This window comes from Lepeophtheirus salmonis, chromosome 13 (assembly GCF_016086655.4).
Source record: "Lepeophtheirus salmonis chromosome 13, UVic_Lsal_1.4, whole genome shotgun sequence".
NCBI classification, from domain to species: Eukaryota; Metazoa; Arthropoda; class Copepoda; order Siphonostomatoida; family Caligidae; genus Lepeophtheirus; species Lepeophtheirus salmonis.
In genome coordinates this window covers 10,761,236-10,782,909 of record NC_052143.2, presented here as the reverse complement: position 1 = coordinate 10,782,909, position 21,674 = coordinate 10,761,236, and the positions used below count along the sequence as shown (strand labels likewise).

Here is a 21,674-nt window from a genome sequence, read left to right as displayed (position 1 = left end):
AATAAATTTAATTGTCACCTCCAACCATTGGAAACAATTACTTACTGAAATAATTCGAACAATAAATTCATTTTTGAATGAGAGCAAATAATTAATTTTAAGCTATATGGAAGATTTTAAAGAAAATAATGGTGTAATTAGTAACTACTTATACGACAATCTTATTATAATAATCATTAGTATCATGATTGTAATAATGATTATTTTTATAATGTGTATAGTGGCGGCTGTCAAGGGTTTGTACGATATCAACGACATAAATTTAAACAATATACAAAATTATATCGGTTAAGGAGAGTGAATTCTAGTTCATCAATAAATTATTAAAGTTTAAGAAATTACATTAATATGTATTATATTTAATATATATTATAAGATTTTGTTCTTTCAATAATAAAAAATATAATTATTATAAAAGTATTATTAAAAATTCACATTTATATTATATTGAAACTATTATCCGTGACATGTATTATGTATTACTCATTTTAATCTTCATGAAAATTAAATAAATTCCGTCAAATAAAAAAATAATTAATTTACATAACTTGAACCCATACTACAGAATATATTTACACTCATGTTATGCACCAAAAATTATAATTAATTGGAATTATAAGTGTTACTATTGTTATGATTAATAAAAATATAAAGGCTACATTGGAATGAACCGTAAATATGGTAAGTGCTTCATGAAAGTTTGTCAGGTGATAGATTATAGATTGATAAAAGAGAAGGGCTAACAAAAAAATAGATTGGGATTACTATTTCGAAAATATTTAAAATTTTTTATGACTTGAAAAAATATTATTTTTGTTATATAAAAATTCCTTACTTTCCTGTGGAGATAGTTTGGCGTGCCCCTTACAACGTTTTTAATATACCTATTGGTATCATTATTGACACATTTAAATCCCACAAAAAAGATTGGTTTTATATTTGCATTTTGCAATTTTGTTGAATTTCAATAGAAGATGTACATACTATCGTTTGTGTCATTTCATTTGTGACATTTGTATGCATTTACAAAGCAATAGTGCAGCATGTCATATACTAGAAGTAGATCGGGGAAGGAAATATCGGGCTTCGGGCCAAGTCGGGCCAAAATATGAGAATTTATACAATACAAAAATTCCAATACACAAACGACATGTTTTACTAAATTAATATAATAATTCGAAATAAAAAATAACCAATTTGTAATTTGTGTCGTATTGATTAACCTTATAATAAAAAGAGTCGTTTTGATTTATATTATAAATGGGTTCATAATATATATGCTGCAGTTAAAGTAAGAAATCCGTTAATGTGCAATATGACTAGTTAATGTGCATAATAAATTAACAAGACCGTTAATGTGCACAATAACTGAATAAAGATAGTTAACGAGCAATATTATTGATATAATAAATTTCACATTATCTTCTTAGACATTTTCCAAAGACACAAATCGATGCTCAGCACGTGAGATATGCAGAATGTCCATAGGGCTTGATTAAGAGTAAGCACCCTTTGCCAATTCATGTATTACTCTCAGGGACGCCATTTACTGTAACTCCGGTTAATATACCGGCTCACGTGTTGTGTTGCGTACCAATACGGATAACAAACGTGTTTGAACCCATGCCAAATCATGTAATATCATCCGAGGCACTATAGCCCCGGCTGATATAACGGCCAACAGGTTGTCTTGCATGCCAATGCAACTAACAAACTGGTTTTAATCTACTACCAATTTTTATAATATTATCGGAGATTCCATCATCTATATATACGGTTGATATTCTAGACCACAGGTTGTGTTGCAACTAACAAACGGGTTGACACCCACCCATAACTCATTTCATATTATCAGGAATGACATTCACTATAGCTGCGATTGATATCCCAGTCGACGGATTGTCTTGCATGCCAACACAACTAACAAACGTGTTGTAATCCACCTCCAATTATTATAATATAATCAGAGACGCCATCCACAGTAACCCCCGGAGTTATAAAAACCCACGGGTTGTTTTGCATGCCAATATTGGTATACTTAAATTTGGAATATTGTGCAATTTAACTTTTTTATTTCATTTAATCATAGTATAACGAAAAATTCAAAATTCCACTTGCTTCTTCTCTATTGCCCTCTTGTCCCTCTGACTTTTTCATTTTTTGGTTGATAAACTCTGCCCTTTTTCTAATTGTACCACTTTTGCTCGTGACTCGCCTAGTTATATTAAGCTATATTCTATTACCTTAGGCTTGGCCCTTATTGCCCCTAATTCAACTTATGCGAGTAATGTAATAAATTTAAATAAATTTATTATCTATTGATCACTGCCCATCCAGTCACGAAACCTCCATACACTTCTTCCTATTAATTCTTCAAAGAAGAAAAGACAAATCCATTCATCGTCCTTTTAGTTGATCTTTCGCACAAAACATTTTAATTTATGGATACACGTCTCTCTCGTTCCTAGAAGTTCATAGTTCCGATTTGGATTTCAGGTCTGCAGATTCTTTATTCAACTTCAAGTTCAGGAATTTCGCCTTCTTTTACCCCACTCGACTGATGTTATTTCCTTCATTGGAAAGATCGTTCATTGTGCTGATCCCCTTTACATCGAGGACTGGTATATTGACTTCTGACCTCGTTAATCAATGCTTCTATTCTCAAGAATATATAAATTACTGGAGTTCTTCTTTGGAATCATCATCTACAATACTTCTAAAAGAGCCAAGGAGTTCCACAAAAAGACAGAATAATCAAATTGAAAGACTCAGTAAGGGACAATGGGAGTTCTCATCCCCCATCCACAGCTCCTTCATTGAAATGGTTGAGTCGGTACGGTAGCCTTTTACTATTAGTTGTCTTGTAGTTGTAACTTTGAACAACTACATCTAATCATTTGTGAATATTTTTCAATTTACTTTTGATTGGGGATATATGAACACCATTATTTTAATATTAGGTATAGTTATATAATTAAAAAAAACAATCATTATAGCAGTGAAATCAATTATATATTAAAATAAGTGGATATTATTTTTTCTTAACATAGAAAAAATAAGCATACAACTATATCTTAATTTGTTATTTTTGCTAATATCGAGTTTATCTTGTTAACAGAACTTAAGATGAAGTGTTTAATAAACCTCTCTTGCCTAGTGATCATTACTTCTTTTTTTTCGAGAAAGAGAAAGAAATATTTTAGTAAATATTTGAATAATACTCGTGAAATCAATTTTCTAAAGATTTTCCTCCTTCATATTGCTTGCAATAGTTTGTAATACATAACAATAATAGTTCTACAACTAATAATAGGAAGGATTTTGAAATTGCTTGACAACAATCACAATAACAAAATAGCATTTGTATGTCTAAAATAAAACCGAATGAATCAATAAGATAAAAAATAAAATAACAGAGAACTCATAAATAGGCAATGTAAATTTTGAAGAATATCATTGACTCTTTATTATTTTTCAATCAATACTAAAACAATTGTATTATTATTTTGTTATATTTTAACTATTGTTTTCAGTAAAACAACTTACCTCCTATGGCGAACAGTAGACAATTTATTTATTTGGATGGAGATCCTAGATCATTGCCAGAGTAATATTCTAATATGGTGATTAGCAATTTGGATGTTTAGAAAATAATATCCGACTCAATAAGTTTGGGACCTTGAATGACATTAAAATATTATATATTTCGTAAAAGATATAATCACTTAATAGCTCCAAATAACTATATGTAATAGCAGAATAGAATATGCTATCCAGAACAAAATATCAAGAAAAGAGAATTACATTATCTTTACCAGCCTAAAATCATGTTCCACTTGTTTTCCAATGACAAGTGACTCAGTAGTAATAAGCAATCAGATGTGAGGTTGAAGTGTCCAGCTTATAAAATTATCCGTATATACTGTATATCACGAAGTCGAACTTATAAATGGAATTGATATAAATGTGATAGCGATGAGGGATTTCTGAGTTATATACATACAGGAAACAGAAAGACGTTATTAATGGAATAGTTTTCTTAGAGTAGGAGATGAAGCAGAGTTGAATTTCAATAATAAAGATGGAGCTATGGGTGGAGGATGAAAACTATCTCCGCTCCTCACTGGGTATCTCAGTCGATTATTCTTCCATTTATGGAACTCTTAGTTCTTATATGTACAAGTATACGATGATTCCGTGGAAGATCTGAAGGAATTTATGCATATGTACAATTATTAACAAGATCATAAGTCACTAGTCGCCTTGATATGAAAAGGTACTTGCACAATGAGATCCACCGATTGAAACACTTGTTGATTGGATCTCGCCTTAAGAGTCAAGATCCCTTGACCAGAAGATGACCTTGAAGACTTCTATATCATGCACCACCTTGATAAATTATCAACTCACGTAGTTATATTAATGGTATTGTATTCATTTCTGAGTGAATACGGCATTTGAATACAACCCAGCCACTCAAAATGCAGACTCTAAGCGACGACACACCTTTATTATCCCCCACCTTGCATGAAATAGAAAATTTAAATCAAGAGGTAAATAGTGGAAGATTTTTTTTACACTTGCAACGATTTTGGTGGCATTTTCCAGAGAAGTTGCATTAGAAAAACCCTTGCCCTAAGCCTATTGAGTTCATTCGAGCAACTTCTCTCATAGTTACTTCCTGTTCAAAATGTATCAATTTGCACAAATCAAACTTTTCTTCTCAGGTAGTAAAGTGATTTGTGGTATAGTGATATTAAGGACAGGGAGCGGGGATCAAATTGTCGCCTACTTTAAACCTTGATAACTTGAAGACGACATTATCAAATAAAAAACCGGTTAAACAATAGAAAAGCTATTCTCGTCAGCTGACGATACGTGGTTCAGTTAGTATCATGCCGTCATCATATGAGGAGATAAAGAGCTATAAGTGGAACGAGGAGCTTTCGAGGTCCGCCGTAGTCATGGCATTGGTTAATAATGGAGGTGAAACTCCAATTCAACGATTGCTTCAACCCTAGGAGTGAATTTACGGACTGTTCAGCATATCTGTAAGAAGCTAAAGGACACCTGGGATGTTGATGCCACCATAAAGAGGGCACCCAAGGAGGAGGGCGCCGACAGGAAGGTCAGGGACACCGACTTTGTCGACAAGGTGAAAAAGATGGTGGAGGATGACCCTACCAGGTCCATGAAGGCCATGGCGAGGGATCTGGGCTGCCATGAGAAAACAACTGTGTATCTGAGGATTTAAGTTGCAGGAGATGTAGGTGGGCCAGATCTTGACCCAGAAGGCAAAGGACAACAGGCTGATGAAGTCAACAAAATTGCTCAACAAGCTCAAGCAGCCCGGGATGCTGTGGTTTTTCTCTGATGAAAAGAATTTCTGTCAAGATCAGAAGGTCAACAAGTAGAACAACAGGTGGATAGCCACCTGCACCAGCCATGTGAGGAAGGTAATGAAGACCAAGTTCCCTGCAATGGTCATGGTGGTCAGTAGTGAAGGTCATGTTATGCCTCCCCACATGTTTGAAACGAGTCTAAAGGTCAATTCAGAGGTCTACCTGGATGTTATGGCGAAGGGGGTTCTGCCCTGGATCCAAAGGGCGGCTGGAGACAGGCCCTGGGTGTGGCAACAGGACTCAGCACCCTGCCATGTGTCCAAAATCTCCATGCAGCGGTTAACTGAGAACTGTTATGACGTCGTAACCAAGGATTTGTGGCCTCCTAACTCTCCCGACCTTAATCCTTTGGACTATTTTGTCTGGGGCTATGTCGAGAGACATACCTGAATGTCTGTTGCAGACCAACAGACGGTTCAGAGGCCGTTATTGATGCCAACGGTGAATATATCGAATGAATGGCTACTCTATAACTATATGCTCGTCATTTTTTTGATTTCCAATAAAAAAGTTAAAAAATGTATATTTTGTGTTGTTTTTTGTAGAAAAATATTGTGTGCCTAATTTGTAGGGCCCATTGACGTCTTCGTCATTACAACCACTTTAATGTTACAAAATTAGACTATACCACGGTCAACTAAATCAATTGGTACCATGACTGTTTCACCAACAACTGCGATCTTGAAGCGTTTGTTCAAAGATGCTTTCATTTTCTCTGTAAATAGCTCCATGCTTCTCTTTGCTTCATTCCTTTGAGAAAGAATACAATATTTTCGATCGCAAAGAGGACATAATTTCACCATTTTCGACCACATTTAAACATACGACGGAGAATGACAAGGTTTCAGGCATATTTTACATGAATCGAAGTTTACACATCTTTTTGGGGATATCACACTTACGTGATCATTCACCGAAGTTGTAGCTATTTCTTCTGTTTTATTGTCCATCGTTTCAATAACTAGGGCTTTAGCATATTGTTCCTAAGTTTCAATATACTTCCGAACATCATCAGGCAAATTTGAAGTCCCGATTCTCATTTAAGGCTTTTCCCCATACGAGGCCTCGTATGGGATGAAAGCACTTATTCCTGTACCATTGTACGGACTAAGACCCTCTGACCAATTTATGGTGTTGTTATCCCTCTGCCATCCAGCGAGTAATGACTATTGGTTCTTTTTGCTTAACCACGGAATTGTTAGTCCCTAGGTTTTCCATTGACTTATTTGTACTCAGACCCCTTTTTCAGAATCTCGTTAAAAAGCTATAGAAAAGAGATTCTATATAGTAACAAACAAAGTAAAGTTATACTTATTTTTTTTTTTTTAATTATCATCCATTACTCGCTGGATGGCAGAGGGATAACAACACCATAAATTGGTCAGAGGGTCTTAGTCCGTACAATGGTTGTTGTTTTTTTAAATTTGAAATCTGAAAAAATGAAGTTTCAATAATATTTGTCAATTTTTCTTTTGAGATATTGGATAAAAACTTATACGAGGAGTTAAAGAAATTTATTGGAGGAACAATATTAATGTAATAATGCAGTCAGCTGTTCATGTTTTTTTTTCTGTAACTTAGTCTTTAAATGCATTATGTACTTTTTTTTGCTATTAGTATAACTTCGCATTACATACTTTTTTTTGCTATTAGTATAACTTCGCATTATGTACTTTTTTTTGCTATTAGTATAACTTCATTAAAATAGAAAACTTGGTCATTAATGAGAAATTTAAGATTTTTTAAAGCTCAGTACAAAAGGGTCAGCAACAACTACTAACATAATATAATTTTGTAAGAAAGAAAGAAGGTTGTTGTCATTTTAAGAATCGTTATTCCAAAGTTTAAAAAAAAAAAAAAATAAACGTCAAAGAAATAGATAATCAAAGTTTCTTAGATCGTCCAACTCCCACTGTCAAAGTAAATTCTAAGTCTCGGCCCTTCTCATGGGCACATTTAACACTAAAACTACCAACCAATTCTCCTCATGCCTTACAGTAACTTAGAACTTATTTTTACACCTATCGTAAAAACATTATATTTTGTAAGGATTTTTTTATTCACTTGTTCTATTGCATTCATACATTTACACACAAAAACAGTTTTGTACATAACTTTCACGACTTTTTTTCAGTTCAGGTGTTGGGGTTCGCTCTGAAAATCATAAATTATTTTAGTACCTTTATAATTTTTGTTACACCGAATTAATTTGGTTCTTTAAAGAAGCTCGGCCAGGACAGGTCACATATGTAATTTGATATGGACTGATCTCAAAGAAAAATGGTTCTATACTCAAGACCGTCGGCAGGATTATATATACATTTTTTTATGTGTGTGTTGGGGGAGGGTTATTTTGGTTACTTTATTTTTTTCTTCAAAAAAAACCAAACATTAAAATTTATGGGAAAAAAATAGAAAATTAAATTTAAAAAAAAAAATTTAAAAAATTAATTTTTTAAATTTTTTTTCAACAAAATTAGTTTTTTGGAAAAAAAATTTCCGAAAAAACTTGGAATATTAAATTTTTTGGAGAAAAATTTCAAAAATCCATAGCTATTCATAGGATTTTTTTCCAAAAAAAATTAGAAAATTTAATTATATTTCAAATATTAAATTTTCTAGTAATCCGCAAACATTTCTTAATTGGTGGTGGGGACTCCAGCTCCCCCTACCGACACCCTTAATATTGGGTCTACAAAATGAATTGTCCTATATCGTCACATTTAAAATTCGTTCTTAACAAAATTCATAGAATGACTGCATGTTGACGTCATGTGTGTTTCCAAATTACGAACATCGACGGAATATGTTCATATAAATTTTAAACTGTCTTGTATAACTCTAGTGTGGAGAAAATTGCTCTACAGAGTGAGAGTGAAAAAATGGTTCAATATCTGTCCAAATCGGATAATCCTGACTTTGTTGAAGTTCATCTCAGTAATCTCAAAGGGGGAAAATTAACATCTACTGTTACCAGGTGTTTTTATTTTAATTTTGGACTTGAGAAGTCCTTACAAATTTGTCATTAGTATATATTATTTCTCAGACAATGGGCAACAAAGAATACTTACCTATTAGAAATGATTTTTCTAAAAATTGGTTTTTTATAAAATATGACAAAAGCAAAACCATTGGATAGGACTGATAAGACGACTAGAGGAATAAATGTTCCACAAAAAATGATGTATAAAACTTTGTTCATTGAATCTTGTGATGTTCGACAAGTATCCGTGATCGAAATTATGGATGTGTTGCAGTTGTTCTGAAATTAAAATAATATAACATTAATGTATTAAGTAATTCAAAAAGGATTCAGAATGAATTTATAAAATTTGTAATACCACTAGAGCTATTAATTATAATACTGCCTTAAATAAACAATACAGACTCCTTGAATATTTAAATGTGAATAAAAATTATAATGCGATTGGTGCCTATTGAGTTACAAGTTAAATTTCTTTGAGGCATAGTTTTTTGGGCATATCTAAAATATTTTTATAAAAGAAAAACTTTTTGGGATCAATATTTCAATACTTTTCAACATTTTTCCAGTCGTACCTTTTCTCAAATTCTTTATATATTGGAAATTGGTTACTGGATAAATATCTAAATATATTCTCACAGAAGAAACTTTAATATATTTATAACCAGATCTTACCATAAAAGAAAGTATTCTCCCAATTATTTACATCCATCTTATAAATATAGTTTTTCGAGAAGGGATTGTATTTTTTTTCCATGTATTTGTGCAAAAAATATTTACTATGAACAAAACCATACACTATATAAATTTTTATAGTTTATTAAGAGCACAGTTTTCTTGTGCTTGAAAGCCTTTCATAGAAATAAATGTAGTTTTTTTGATTGATTTTGTTATAATTTATCTAGTTAATTTTATAAGATTAAACTTTATTGTATTTAATAAATTGCTTCAAATCTGTTAAAAGTAGATTTAATCGCCGAACCTTTTTAATATGCTCATGAGACATCCTTATGAATAAATAATTTTTTTTTTGTTGTAAAAATGTATTTCATGTAATTAAATTGTGAATTTTGTACTTTTTATTCAAGATTTGATTAGTTTATTTGTTTGTTAGTGGTTCTTTTGCCATTTTTTCAATTTAATTTATTCGCCTTATTACTAATGTGATATCTGCTATTATTCTATATCTGATATCTATATATTCAGATCTTTTTTATTATTGGTTACATCGGATCATACGCTAAAGCGTTGTAAAGGTCTGAGTGTACTATACAAACTGCATTTGTACAGTATTGTGCTTGCTCAGCTCAATCGTGAATTGTCATGCGCCAAGTAAGGAGTTCTCAAAAGGAGAAATTCGCCATATTTTACATTTTTACTATCTGAAAGGGAAAAACACGTTGAAACCGGAAAGAAAATTTAGAATGTATGGTTTGTGTTGCACAACATTGGTTCGAAAAAAAATCAAAAAAATCGCACAATTCTGCCCTCTACTGTGAACAACTCTACGGTTTGAATCTAGCGATCAAACAGTAGCGGCAAGTATTGGTGAATAGGAGACGAATCTTGTTTCATCAACATATTACCAGGCCACAAACATCTTTGATGATACACCACAAGCTCCAGGAACTCGGATGGGAAGTTCTGATGCATCCACCTACAGTCCGGACCTCACATTAGGTGACTATACTTTAATTTAATTATTGTTATGGCCCTTACTTGACCTTTTTCAGTCAATTCATATCTTATAAATACAAATTAAGTTAATCGTATTTTGTAGGTGACATTACGGCTCGTTACATAGTTATGTAGATAGGTGCAATGACCCTGCATATTATTTCTTTTAGACTATACACGTACATTGTACATATGTACTCGTATAGGAAGAAATGATATGGAACAGTTATTCCATTTACATAGAACGATATATCAATCATGTACAAAGAAATATATCTACATATCATACATATTTCCCCGACATATTCTAGTGGAATAACTAAAACAATACCCATTGAGTTGAATGGAGTAAGACATGCATAATAAGTAAATTGTACTTCAGTTAGTAGCATGTAGGCACTACAAGATGAGTACATAATATCAAACAATGTCTGAGCTCTCATAGTTGTATATTTATCCTTATTGTTATTTTATTAGTCGTTGGAATATCTTAATCCCACATTTTTATGTAAGGTTTGAGTTCATTATGATGGCTATTGAGTTGATAATACACACTCACAAACTCGTATATCAAATACATATGCTGAAAATGGGCTGAAAAACAGCCAGAGTTTCATGTCATTTTATTGAACGGTGATGGGGATTCCAAATATTTATCATATTAAGTTGCTTACCCAATCAAATGCATCCTTAATAAGGGTCATGAATATAATTGCAGTTGAGAAATGCCCACAGCATTATGAAATCCATTAAAACACGAGGTTTTAAGGTTTTATAGGGATAACTTAATGAAAAACCCTGTTGTCAGAACACATGGTAATACAATGAAAACGGGTCTAGGAAATAGCAAGATCGTAGCCATAAGCAAAAAGTTAAAAGCTGTTGAGGACATGGTATGAAGAATTGTCCAATCCCACATAAACAGTAAAACACTTTCAGTTTACTATTTTTCTATGATGCTAGTGAAAAATAAAATATGCTCCTTTTGTGGGGGAAAAATATTTTTTTTTTCCGAGTGCATCGGAACTAAAGGCGTCAAAGTTTTTTATTGTTTTTTTTTTTTTTGTAGAAAAATTGAATCATGTTTTTTTCTGAGTAAATCAAAAGTAAAAAAGTTAGGATGCTGGTGTCGAGGGCTTTGGAACCATTGGAATAATAAGAAAAAACATGGACGTTCCTTTTAGGCCCACATGAGATGGGAAGAAAAGGGACGACATTTTAAAAAAACCCGATAATTGTGAGTAAGAAGAATGGTCAAATGAAAAATATAGAGGTGGTGGAATATCATTTAACCGCGTACCTTTTGAGAATATAAAGTTATGGAGTTTACTCGGTAATACGTTCCTGAGAGATTCCATGAAATATGGATTGGAATAGATAAATTAAAAAAACACAATGGATCAAAAACTATTGAAAGTAGCTTGAAAAGTCTGCTCCATAAGGCAATAAAAAAAATACTAATAATAATTTGAAAAAGGTCAATTATGCGCGAAAAAAAACTCACTTTTTCTTTGTTAAGGCCGATACTTTTCAAACACATGTGTTATATAAATGAAAAAACAATAATTTTGAAAGAAGTAATTTTTTGTGTCTTTAAACAAAAAAAAATTAATGTAGTGTGGAGGAAAAATACCCAAAAAATGTTGTTTCTTTACTTTACATACATTATACAGTTTTTTTCTTGAATGTCTCTGACAACAATTGATTTATTTTGTACTAAAAAGATGTGATAACTCCTTCGGCAGCTATTTAAATGATCGTATAAGTATATAAATCTAATGCTGTAACTTCTTTACACATTGATATTATATAAGGATATATGTAAATATGCATTAAATACTGTCTATACTTCAAATTAGGTAATAATGGTTGTCGTAATCCTTTTGGAAGCACATAACTATATACATTAAAGTAGTTAAACATTATGTAATATGCTGTAGAACAATCTGCAACCATAATAAAATACTGTATAATTAAGTGTAAGGCTTAACTGAGTTACGTATAAAGTTATTCAATTATTTTTAAGTAATAAGAATTTTTAATATTTATTGCTAAATATTGGAGGAAAGAAATCATCTATAGCAAATATTGTCAATAAATATATTTAAGCATGCTACACCTACATATGTTAGGTATATATATCTCACAATAAATAAATATTTTTTATTAGCATATAAATTAAATTTTAGTAAAAAGTTTAAAAAAATACACTCTTTTCACAGCATGTCAATAACTATTAACGTATCTTGTAACCACATATTTACATGTTCAGAAAATAAGCTTTTTCTCAAATACATTTGTAATTTAATTAAATTATTTTCCACATAAATAATCGAGGCTGTACTTTTTTAAATATAATTACAAATAAAAACTTGGATTTAATATAGGTATTACTGCATTATAAATTCTCTGTTACTTCTAATTCAAAATTAAGATGTGTTGAATCACACCAACATTGAAATGGATATCCTATTACTAAAATTAATTATTTTTCCTGAGTAATTTTTACACATAATATCATATATAAAAATAATTAGCTCTTCTCAATATTCCTTCATTCTTTAGGAGAGAACATATTATACGTGTAAACTATAAAGAGTAACCATGAATGTGTTTGCTGATGAATGACAAAGAGTAGAACTGATGGGGTATCAGAGTTAGTCCTTGTTGAACTCAGAGTAGAATTGAGGATCAATATAGGAGTAATTCCTGCTTATTTCATTGCTATATACGGAGTGGGATTTCTATTTATTTATTTAATCCATAGCTCCTCACAGCTAAATTAATGAAACGTAATTACAGGTAAGCTGCTCCCCTTCCAAACACTCTTCAAGCTGTCAGGGTGACCCTGTTAAAATTTCGTGTTTTTTTTTTTTAAACTATAATTATTTTCCTCTAATACTATAAGCAACAGAAAACTAATTGAATATTTTTGTACCATTCTGTTTTATATCTTTGAATGAATACTCATAGTAGTAGGAAAAACTAATATTGATTTTTTTTATACAATACACATAGATACTCTAATTTCAAAATTAATAAACTATTATCAAACTAGGGATGTCCTATAGAGAATAAGACATCTCCCACTCCCCTTCAATTGTTCATCGTTGGTGTATATAAATAATAAGAAAACATAAAAACTTTCTTTCAAATCTCGATAACTAATTAAATCCATAATTTTTTAACAACTCATAAAGTACCTACCTAAACAAAATTGGATACAGGAAGTATATAGTAAATAAAAAATGTAAAAAGAAGGTGGATAATAAATAAGATATACTCAAGATACTACGAAAATATTTCAGTTTCTGGGGAGATAAGCACCCAAGGGATATAAAATAGGTTTAAAATTCTAACGTTGGGTCCATGGACCATAAATATAACACATTTTTGTTCAATGCGTCAAAATATTCTAACCTTTTTTAAAATTCTTTTTGAAGCTCCCTCCGATTTCATATCTTGTATATATTTATAAGTTTGTTTTTGGTGTAATCACATATAGAATCCAAAACAAATCAGTCGAAAATTTAACAATTAGACGTATAAAATAACTATGTATATTCCTATGAATATTTTAGACCTCCAAGGTCATTAATATAATGTTTCCGACCGAAATATAGCCTTTTTTCCTTTTTTCTGACTCTTTTCTCTCTGTATCATTATATATCCTTCTCTTTTCTTCTACCTTCATTTTTTGTTTCTATTCCCCTCTATTGAGCTCTCTAATGCATGCATCCTCTGCTTTATACATAAATATATAATGGACATATTTATTTAAATGTGTTGATCGTTTTTTGGAGGCTAAGCCCCCCCTCCCAATCCCTAATGATGAAAGCTAGCCCTAGTAATCGGGCTTATGTAAGAGTATTTTTAATGAATTTTGAGTGAAAAACTCGTACAACTAATCGAAAAAATGCATATAGGTTGAGCCTGAGTAGTTACATAAGTATGTAAAAATTTCTTGTTATAAAGGAAATAAATAGGATTTATTTAAAAATCCTATTTATTTCTTTTCAAATCCTGTATATGTCAATAAAGTTTTTTCATAGAAGTTATAAAAAATAAAAATATTGACACATTTAACATAACATTCAATATGAAAAATGATTTTTTTTAAAGGTGATGTAGTAATGCTTATGCAGATAAGATTGTAAAGACCCTTTCTTTCCATTTTTTTTCATATTCTTTTAGATACATTCATATATAATTTATGTATATGTATTATAATAAAAAAATCATTATTGAACAAAAATCCCTACAAAAAATATGTAGTTGCCAAATTATTAATACAAAAATAGAAGCATTCCTTGCTTTATTCGTATTTTGTAGAGAAAGGTTCATGTCGAACATTTTTGGGAGCCTAAAAAACCAAGTTTTATAACAATGAAAACTTTATTTTCATTAATATCAAGGCAGATAGTCAACTATTGCATGTCAAAATGGGACCAACAAATAAAAGGACGTAAACATTATTGTTTATCAAAAATGTATCCCTCTAATGGCTATTTCCCCCAATATGTATTAAATACATGTTCTTACATCTTCAAACAATCTTATTTTCATATTGTAAATAAAAACTACTATTGAAAGAAAAAAATATTTTTTTTTCTAATAATCTTACTTTTCTTGTCCCGAATTGATCCAAAAAATTAAATAAAAAATGCACTATTGTAGTCATTTTTAGTACATATCACTCTGATTTAATTTAAATATAAATGTTTATTGTTTATATGAAGCAGGTTTTAGAGGCATTTGATAAAGTATAACCAAGATTTATGGAAATTTGTCGATGAAGTAGTTAAAATGATCAATTTTGTGCCCCCAAGATGGTGTCTTCTTCATTTATGATGCAATTTATGACGTCAACGAAAACGCTTTTTTAGAGCATTAGTTTACAAAGTGTGGGAGAGTAACCAATCATTAGCATCAAAATAGTGGGTAGATTTAAAAAATGATACAGCTTTGGAAAAAAAAATATGTTTTGCATTAATATATGACGTCATTAATATGATGCTACCCTCTTTTGAATTAGTTCTGGCGCCCCTGACCGGTAGCCCCTTTTCCCTTCTGTCGATGGAATCATTTGTTTTTTTAGTGTGAGCATTAACTTTAACAAATTTTTGTGAATTAATAGAAAGGCAGGCTAAATGGATATTATCTCAAGGATTTATTGTTTTCAAATCAAAATAAATTTCCTTCATTTTAAGTTCTAATTTATTTTATCAAACATTTGTGGTTGTTACTAATCGTAGAAAAGATTATATTAAATGTACGTCTAAAAAATACATGTCTATATTTGACAAATTTAGAGAAAATCAACTCATTCAAATGACAATTCAAGCCAAACTAATTGGAAAATGCCTATATTTTGAGTAAAATAATTGATAAATATGTTGAAAAAACTAAAAACAACTTCGGTAAAATTTGATTAAATGAACATTTATAAACAAAACTAATTTTTGAGGTAGGGCGGGGCGAGGAATTGATTTTTACATCCAAAGAGTACGGCTGAAATTAAATTTTATAAAAAACTTTGGTAATATGTGTTGCCCCTAAAAAATTATAATCTCCTACGCCTATGTTTATGATCTTATATTCTTATATTTTTTAAATCCAGTTAATTTATAAACATACAATTGTCAAATAAGTTAGTTTTTTAAAGTTGAAATATAAGAAATTTAAATTAACCCCAAAAAATTGGGTCTTCATTTGAAGAATTTGTGTATTTTCTAACTAATATTGATTTTACATAATAGTGCCGTGAAATTTCATGCAAAAGAAGAAGGATAGTCGATAAATTACTTCTACTATAGGTTTTTACTCAATGTTTCTATAGCAACATGACCTAAAAATTGTACATATTTACGCATATGACAATTTAAATATAATTAAATTGAGCTTTTATGCTCTAGTTTTCTCTCTATATAAGATAATATTGCACTTGCTAAATATAAATATTTGTAAATATTAGTGGTGATACTCGGGACCGCATCGATTTTTTTTTTCAGTTCGGTCTTAAATGATTTTTTCTATACCAATTTGGAACGATTTTTTCGGTTCGATTAGATCTCACATTATGGACCAATTTTTGTTCTGTCTCAATTATTTTGAGATATATATCATATATTATGAGAGACAAACTTTTTTTCTTTAGATCAACTGTCATTCATTTTTTTCAAAAAATCTCAAAAGTACACGATTAGCTCTAGAACACATTCTGTATACATATAAGAGGCGGTGGAATCAAAATTAATACGAGTTATCTCTGTTTAAACTTCGTATAATGTATAAAAACATGTGATGGCATGTTATAAACCATCAGTAAAATCGGTCTAGACAGCATTTTTTTAGGACAGACCTAGAACGGTTTTTTCGTTTGGACTTATCGTGATCAAATTTTTATTTGAGACCAGTCCAGACAGAGCTTTTTTGTTGGACCAAACTAATTCATTACAACAAAAAATATAACGGTCTACGACCGGTATAGGATTTCCAACACTAGAAAATGTGTGTCCTAACGATCAAGCAAAGCTTGTTTTGCATCGAAATCAAAGAGAGTAATATATCAAAGGAAAACAGTTTATGTATATAAAAAATATGTACTAGAAAAATTTATGAGAACTAAAAACATAATTAAATCTTTTATGTTTTATGTACGCACATCAATCTTATACGTATAATACAACTTATACCTACAATATGACTAGCAGTAGTACCCAGTATTGCTCAGTGTTATTAGGTATCGAGGAATAGAGAAATTTGTTTTCATTAAATAGGAGATAACCCCCAATAAATCCATGGTATTACTCTCCATTTTTCATGAACACTCTCACACGCAACTACTCAATAAATTGATATTCTCTCCTCAATACTAACAATAATAATAACAAAAAAAAAATGATTGGATGAGGTATTAACTCGTTGCTATGCCTCCTATTTCATATTTATAGTATTCTTAATATACAGGGACTACATAAAGTCCTGTTAACTTAACTTTATACAAAATTATTTTAAATAAGGTTGCAAGATATTATGTTTAAACTCTATTTGGGTCGATACCAGATCAAATAAATAGTATTGAATAAAAAAACAGTTTTGTTAACCAGAATGAAGCCAAGAGAGGGGTTATAATCAAGGAGTACCTGAAAGACAACTCTCAACCAACCATCTGGTCACATGCTCATCAAGAGAACCATTGAGAGGTACAAAGAAACTCAATCTATCAAGGACAGACCCAGATCAGGCAGATCAAGGTCAAAATGGACGCCCGGAGTCTTCCAGGCACGGATTGCAAGAAATCCCAGGAGGAACCTCACTAAGATGGGCAAGGATTTAAACATGGGGGCAACAATAATGAGATAACTTATCTGAGATGATTTTGGGATGTATCCCTACAAACTGAAGAGGCAACAGCACCTATCATGCAAAGTCAAGGCTAAATACTTAAAAGTAGCAATGTCATTCTTCAGAAGCTGAGGACTGGTACCGCATCCAACATTGTGTTCAGTGATGAAAAGATTTTCAATATGGAACAGGCTTTTAACCCCCCCAAAATGATCGGAATTTGCCCAAGAAAAGGTGAGCCGGGTGACAATGGAGTCAACAGAATGCAGAAGCTCTAGTCCGTAATGGTTTGGGTGGCCTTGACGGATACAGTGAATCCTCCTTTGGTGTTTGTTCTGGCTGGGGTGAAGGTCGATACCAAGGAGTACATCATCGCCATCCTGGAGGAGTTCTTGTTCCCTGGGCCCAATAACCCTTCCAAAATGAGCAATATACTTTTTAACAGGATAGTGCTCCCTCCCACACATCCAGAGAGACGCAGCGATGGTGTGAGGGGAATTTGTGTGGGTTCAAAAACAAGACAGCCTACCCCTTTTAGCCCCAACGTAAACGTTATGGATTAATCCATGTGTTCCACTCTAGAGAGCAGAGCCTGTGTGACACCCAGCAAGAGTTTGGACGATCTGAAAGCCAAACTGGGGAATCCATCCCCTTGGACATGGTGCGTGAAGCATGCAAGTCCTTTCCAGAGATACTTCGGGCTGTGGACAATGCTAGGGGTGACCATTTCGAATGAAAGTTATGTCACATGTTTTTGAAACTCGTGTCTATAATTATAATTATAATCTATGCCTATAATTATATGCAGGCTTGTAAGCGTTCCGTTCAATTTTTCTTTTTTCGTTCAGCGTTCAGCCATTATTCTCGTTCCGTTCCACGTTCCTATTATAACGTAGTACCAGGCTTGTACAGTATGCATACATACCCTAGCGCGCTCGTTAAATGAAGCTCTACAGTTTTTGAGGCATAAAACAAAAATTGGATACTTGGATACTTGTAATTATAGATAAATTAAGTGATGATAAATTATTAAAATCTATTATATATAACTTATTACCAACCCTTAATAGTACTGAGTCATTGTAATAAAATTGCATATTTGTAGCAAATCTACCCAAAAGGAAAATAGAATAATTTTTCTCAAAGTTGAACATAGAATTTATTTCAAGTTTATGCAAATTATAGTTCATTTCATGAAAAACGATTCTGATTAATCCTTTGGATGCACCACTAATTGTACTTAAAGTAACCAAAATTCACCGCCACATTTATAGAATTAGGAAATTCATAAATTATATTTCTGAGACAATATTGGGCTAAATTAAGTCAAATTGATAAAACAGAGTTTTTAAACTACAGATAATCCTCTCAGGTACTTCAATTCATCCCAAAAATTTGAATTCAATGCCTATAATTGATCGTAATATCTCTTTGAATTATTGCCTGTCCTTTGATAAATATAAATGATTGAACCTTTGTATGTATGATTCGTGTATTTTTCATAAAAATAAATAGATTTTTTTTAACTAAACCTAAACATGTAGGCGACATTGAAAAAATACATTGCAGTAAATATTAATAGAAATAATATTAACCTTCATTGCAACCAGTACCGTTAAACATACTATATCCACTCAATGTGAAGTACTTTAAATCCATACGAAAAATTACACCCAAAAAAGAAATACAAAAAACGTGAGAATGAGTTTTATTGTGTACAAGGTAAATTAAATTATTACTGGATAAAGGGGAAATAAATAATAGTTATGTACTTTTTAGAGTGGTTAATTCACATTAACATGACTATTGATATCAAGGGCGTCTGCAGTGGTGGAGGCTTTAGGTCCTTCCTCAATTTCAAAAATTGCCCTTGAATTTGGATTTTCGTGTTTCTCGGATACCGTTGATCCTTTGTGTTTGATAATTTAAAAACTTACTTCGGCATTATATTTAGTAAATATTTTACTGTTGTGCATGCCCAGCCATTTTCTTGTTGTCTAACCTTGTTCTAGTAACAAGGTAGTTTATGTAATAATTTGTGTCTTAATTTAATTATTTATCATAATTAGTCCATCTTCATTTTTTTCATAATGGTAACGTGTAGTGCAGTGTATTGTAATAATAGATCAATTTCGAGTTAAAAGTCCCTAGGATTATGGCAATAAAAATGTTTAATTTTCGAAAATACATCAATCGAAGAAAGATATGGATCAATACCCTCATATGTACGAATTGGACTTCCGCCAAAGACTCAAGAGTTTGTCAAGTAATCAAATATTTTTTACTATGTGAGGGATGTGAAAATTAAACTTATGGGTTGTTTTATAAGGATGACAATGGGCCCCATATTTTAATTATTCATACTTAAATTATTCGCTTTAGGCTCACTTTGAAGAATCAATGTTTCTGTGGAAGTCTCCAAAAGGACGATGGCGTTTGAAACATAATACAATTCCAACTTTATTTGAATATTCTAAGATAAAAAGCGGTACCCATTGGCTTTAAAAAACAATAGCAAAACTATTTAGGGGTATATTAGGATAATATTTCGTAAAAATGTATCTTAAGAGTATGAAGGATGATTTTGATTGTAATAGCATTATGTAATTCATTGTTCCGGCATCAGAAGTTAGTAAAAATGTAAACGTAATCCTGATTTTTTTATTATGTAGGTCCAAACTTCAGATGAAATGCTCATAAAATTCGGTAATAATATCCGTCTAACTTTGGTTTTGGATCTGGACAAGAAAGTTTGGATACCGAAAATTTGTACAAAAAATTAAATCCAAAGATCTAAACCGACCCGAATCCGAGAAAAATGTTGATCCGTCATAATATGAGTAATACAAAGTTGTAAAAAACCATTACCCTTATGTTTATATCCACTAACTTTAAAAAAAACTTCATACATTTTAAACTCTCAAATATTTACAAATACTTAAAGGACAAAGCATATAAGGACATTTTTATATATGTCATGAAAAATGTTCATAAATACAATTTATATATAAAAATAAGTGGACAATATCTGAAAAAACTTGCTGCTATCTTTATAAAACATGAATATATAGGTTTTTTTAAGCTTTCTACTCAAAAGAGAAATAAAGTCATTCTATGACTACATTTTCATTATGTAGCCTAAAAGGTCCTTACGCATATCCCCCCCCCCTTTTTTCTCCGTTCAACTCCATTCCCCTTCACTTACATATATGAATGAGTATAATTCTACTGCTCAAACTTCCTTTTAAAATATTTTACTTTTTCTGTTAATAAAATATAAATATTCAAAACCAAAAAAATTATCTTTTTAAAATGAAGAGTTGAAAAGATTTACTTGAAATGAGTGAATGTATGTAAAAAAGTTGCTTTTTAAGTATAACTTTATATAAAAAAAAATATATATATATTTGATATAAGTTTTGATGAATATATGTTAATAATAACATACAAACCAGATTACTAAAGGAATCCGCAGATCGACTCATATATGTCAACATTGTTGATGGACCCACGTTTTTTTTTAGTTTGTTACTTTCCTTCAAAGAGTGTGCGGCACAATTTCATTGGATTCTGAAAGTTAGTTTGGAGGTTACAATCATTTTAGTGACCCCAGTTTTGTAAACAACTTTCCCTACTGCAGTCCATTCGGCTGACCAACTTGTTTGTCAAAAACATCCAAATCTGAGGGGCTCGGGCGACATTTTTTATTCATTTTTGTTGATTTGACATGGAATGACCAAGTAATGTTCTTTCTGCAGATGTACCATCTTTGACGTATGTCCTAGGGCGCCGTCTTGGGTAAACATGTAGTTCTACATGGGGAACGTGCTCTTGTACCATGGCAAGACATTGTACCCGAGAACCTTGCAGTAGACGTCCATATAAACTTTTTCGTTGGCCTTGAAGAAGAAGGGAGGCACCTTGCTGCCGTGGGACACCATGACGCAGAGGGTCATGACTTCAAGTGCATGATTGGTCCTGAAGGTTCCTTCGACTCTTGATTCAGCCAAGAAGCGATCATTTATCATGTTGTTGGGTAATTTTTAATCGTTCAAAAACAAAATAAACATCAAATTTTAGCTTTGGATCAGTTCTTTCGAATGGTGTCAAGTTAAAAATTATCAGACTTATAGAACCAAAGTTAAACGGTCTCGAAGATAATTATAATTTTTGTGTCCTCACCCTGTATGTATGCATTATTTTTTTATGATAGTTTTGTTTTTGGAGGAAGACAAAGGTATCAATTATGTTTTAGTGACCCGACA

The 21,674-nt window shown here is 31.4% G+C and overlaps 1 protein-coding gene across 2 annotated transcripts in view; it reads right to left on the bottom strand.

The window, feature by feature from the left end:
* Positions 1-21,674, bottom strand: part of LOC121128248 (uncharacterized) — a 46,734-nt gene that overhangs the window by 10,034 nt on the left and 15,026 nt on the right. Inside the window, exons 1-2 of one of the 2 annotated variants that reach the window (XM_040723830.2) lie at positions 20,862-21,128; positions 8,474-8,664 (exon numbers count right to left, since the gene is read on the bottom strand). In XM_040723830.2, coding sequence (XP_040579764.1) covers positions 8,474-8,664; positions 20,862-20,906 — 236 coding nt within the window. In that variant the 5' untranslated portion in view covers positions 20,907-21,128. Of the gene's footprint in view, positions 1-8,473; positions 8,665-20,861; positions 21,129-21,674 lie in introns of those variants that run through there. The other variant, XM_040723831.2, reaches the window with a different exon arrangement.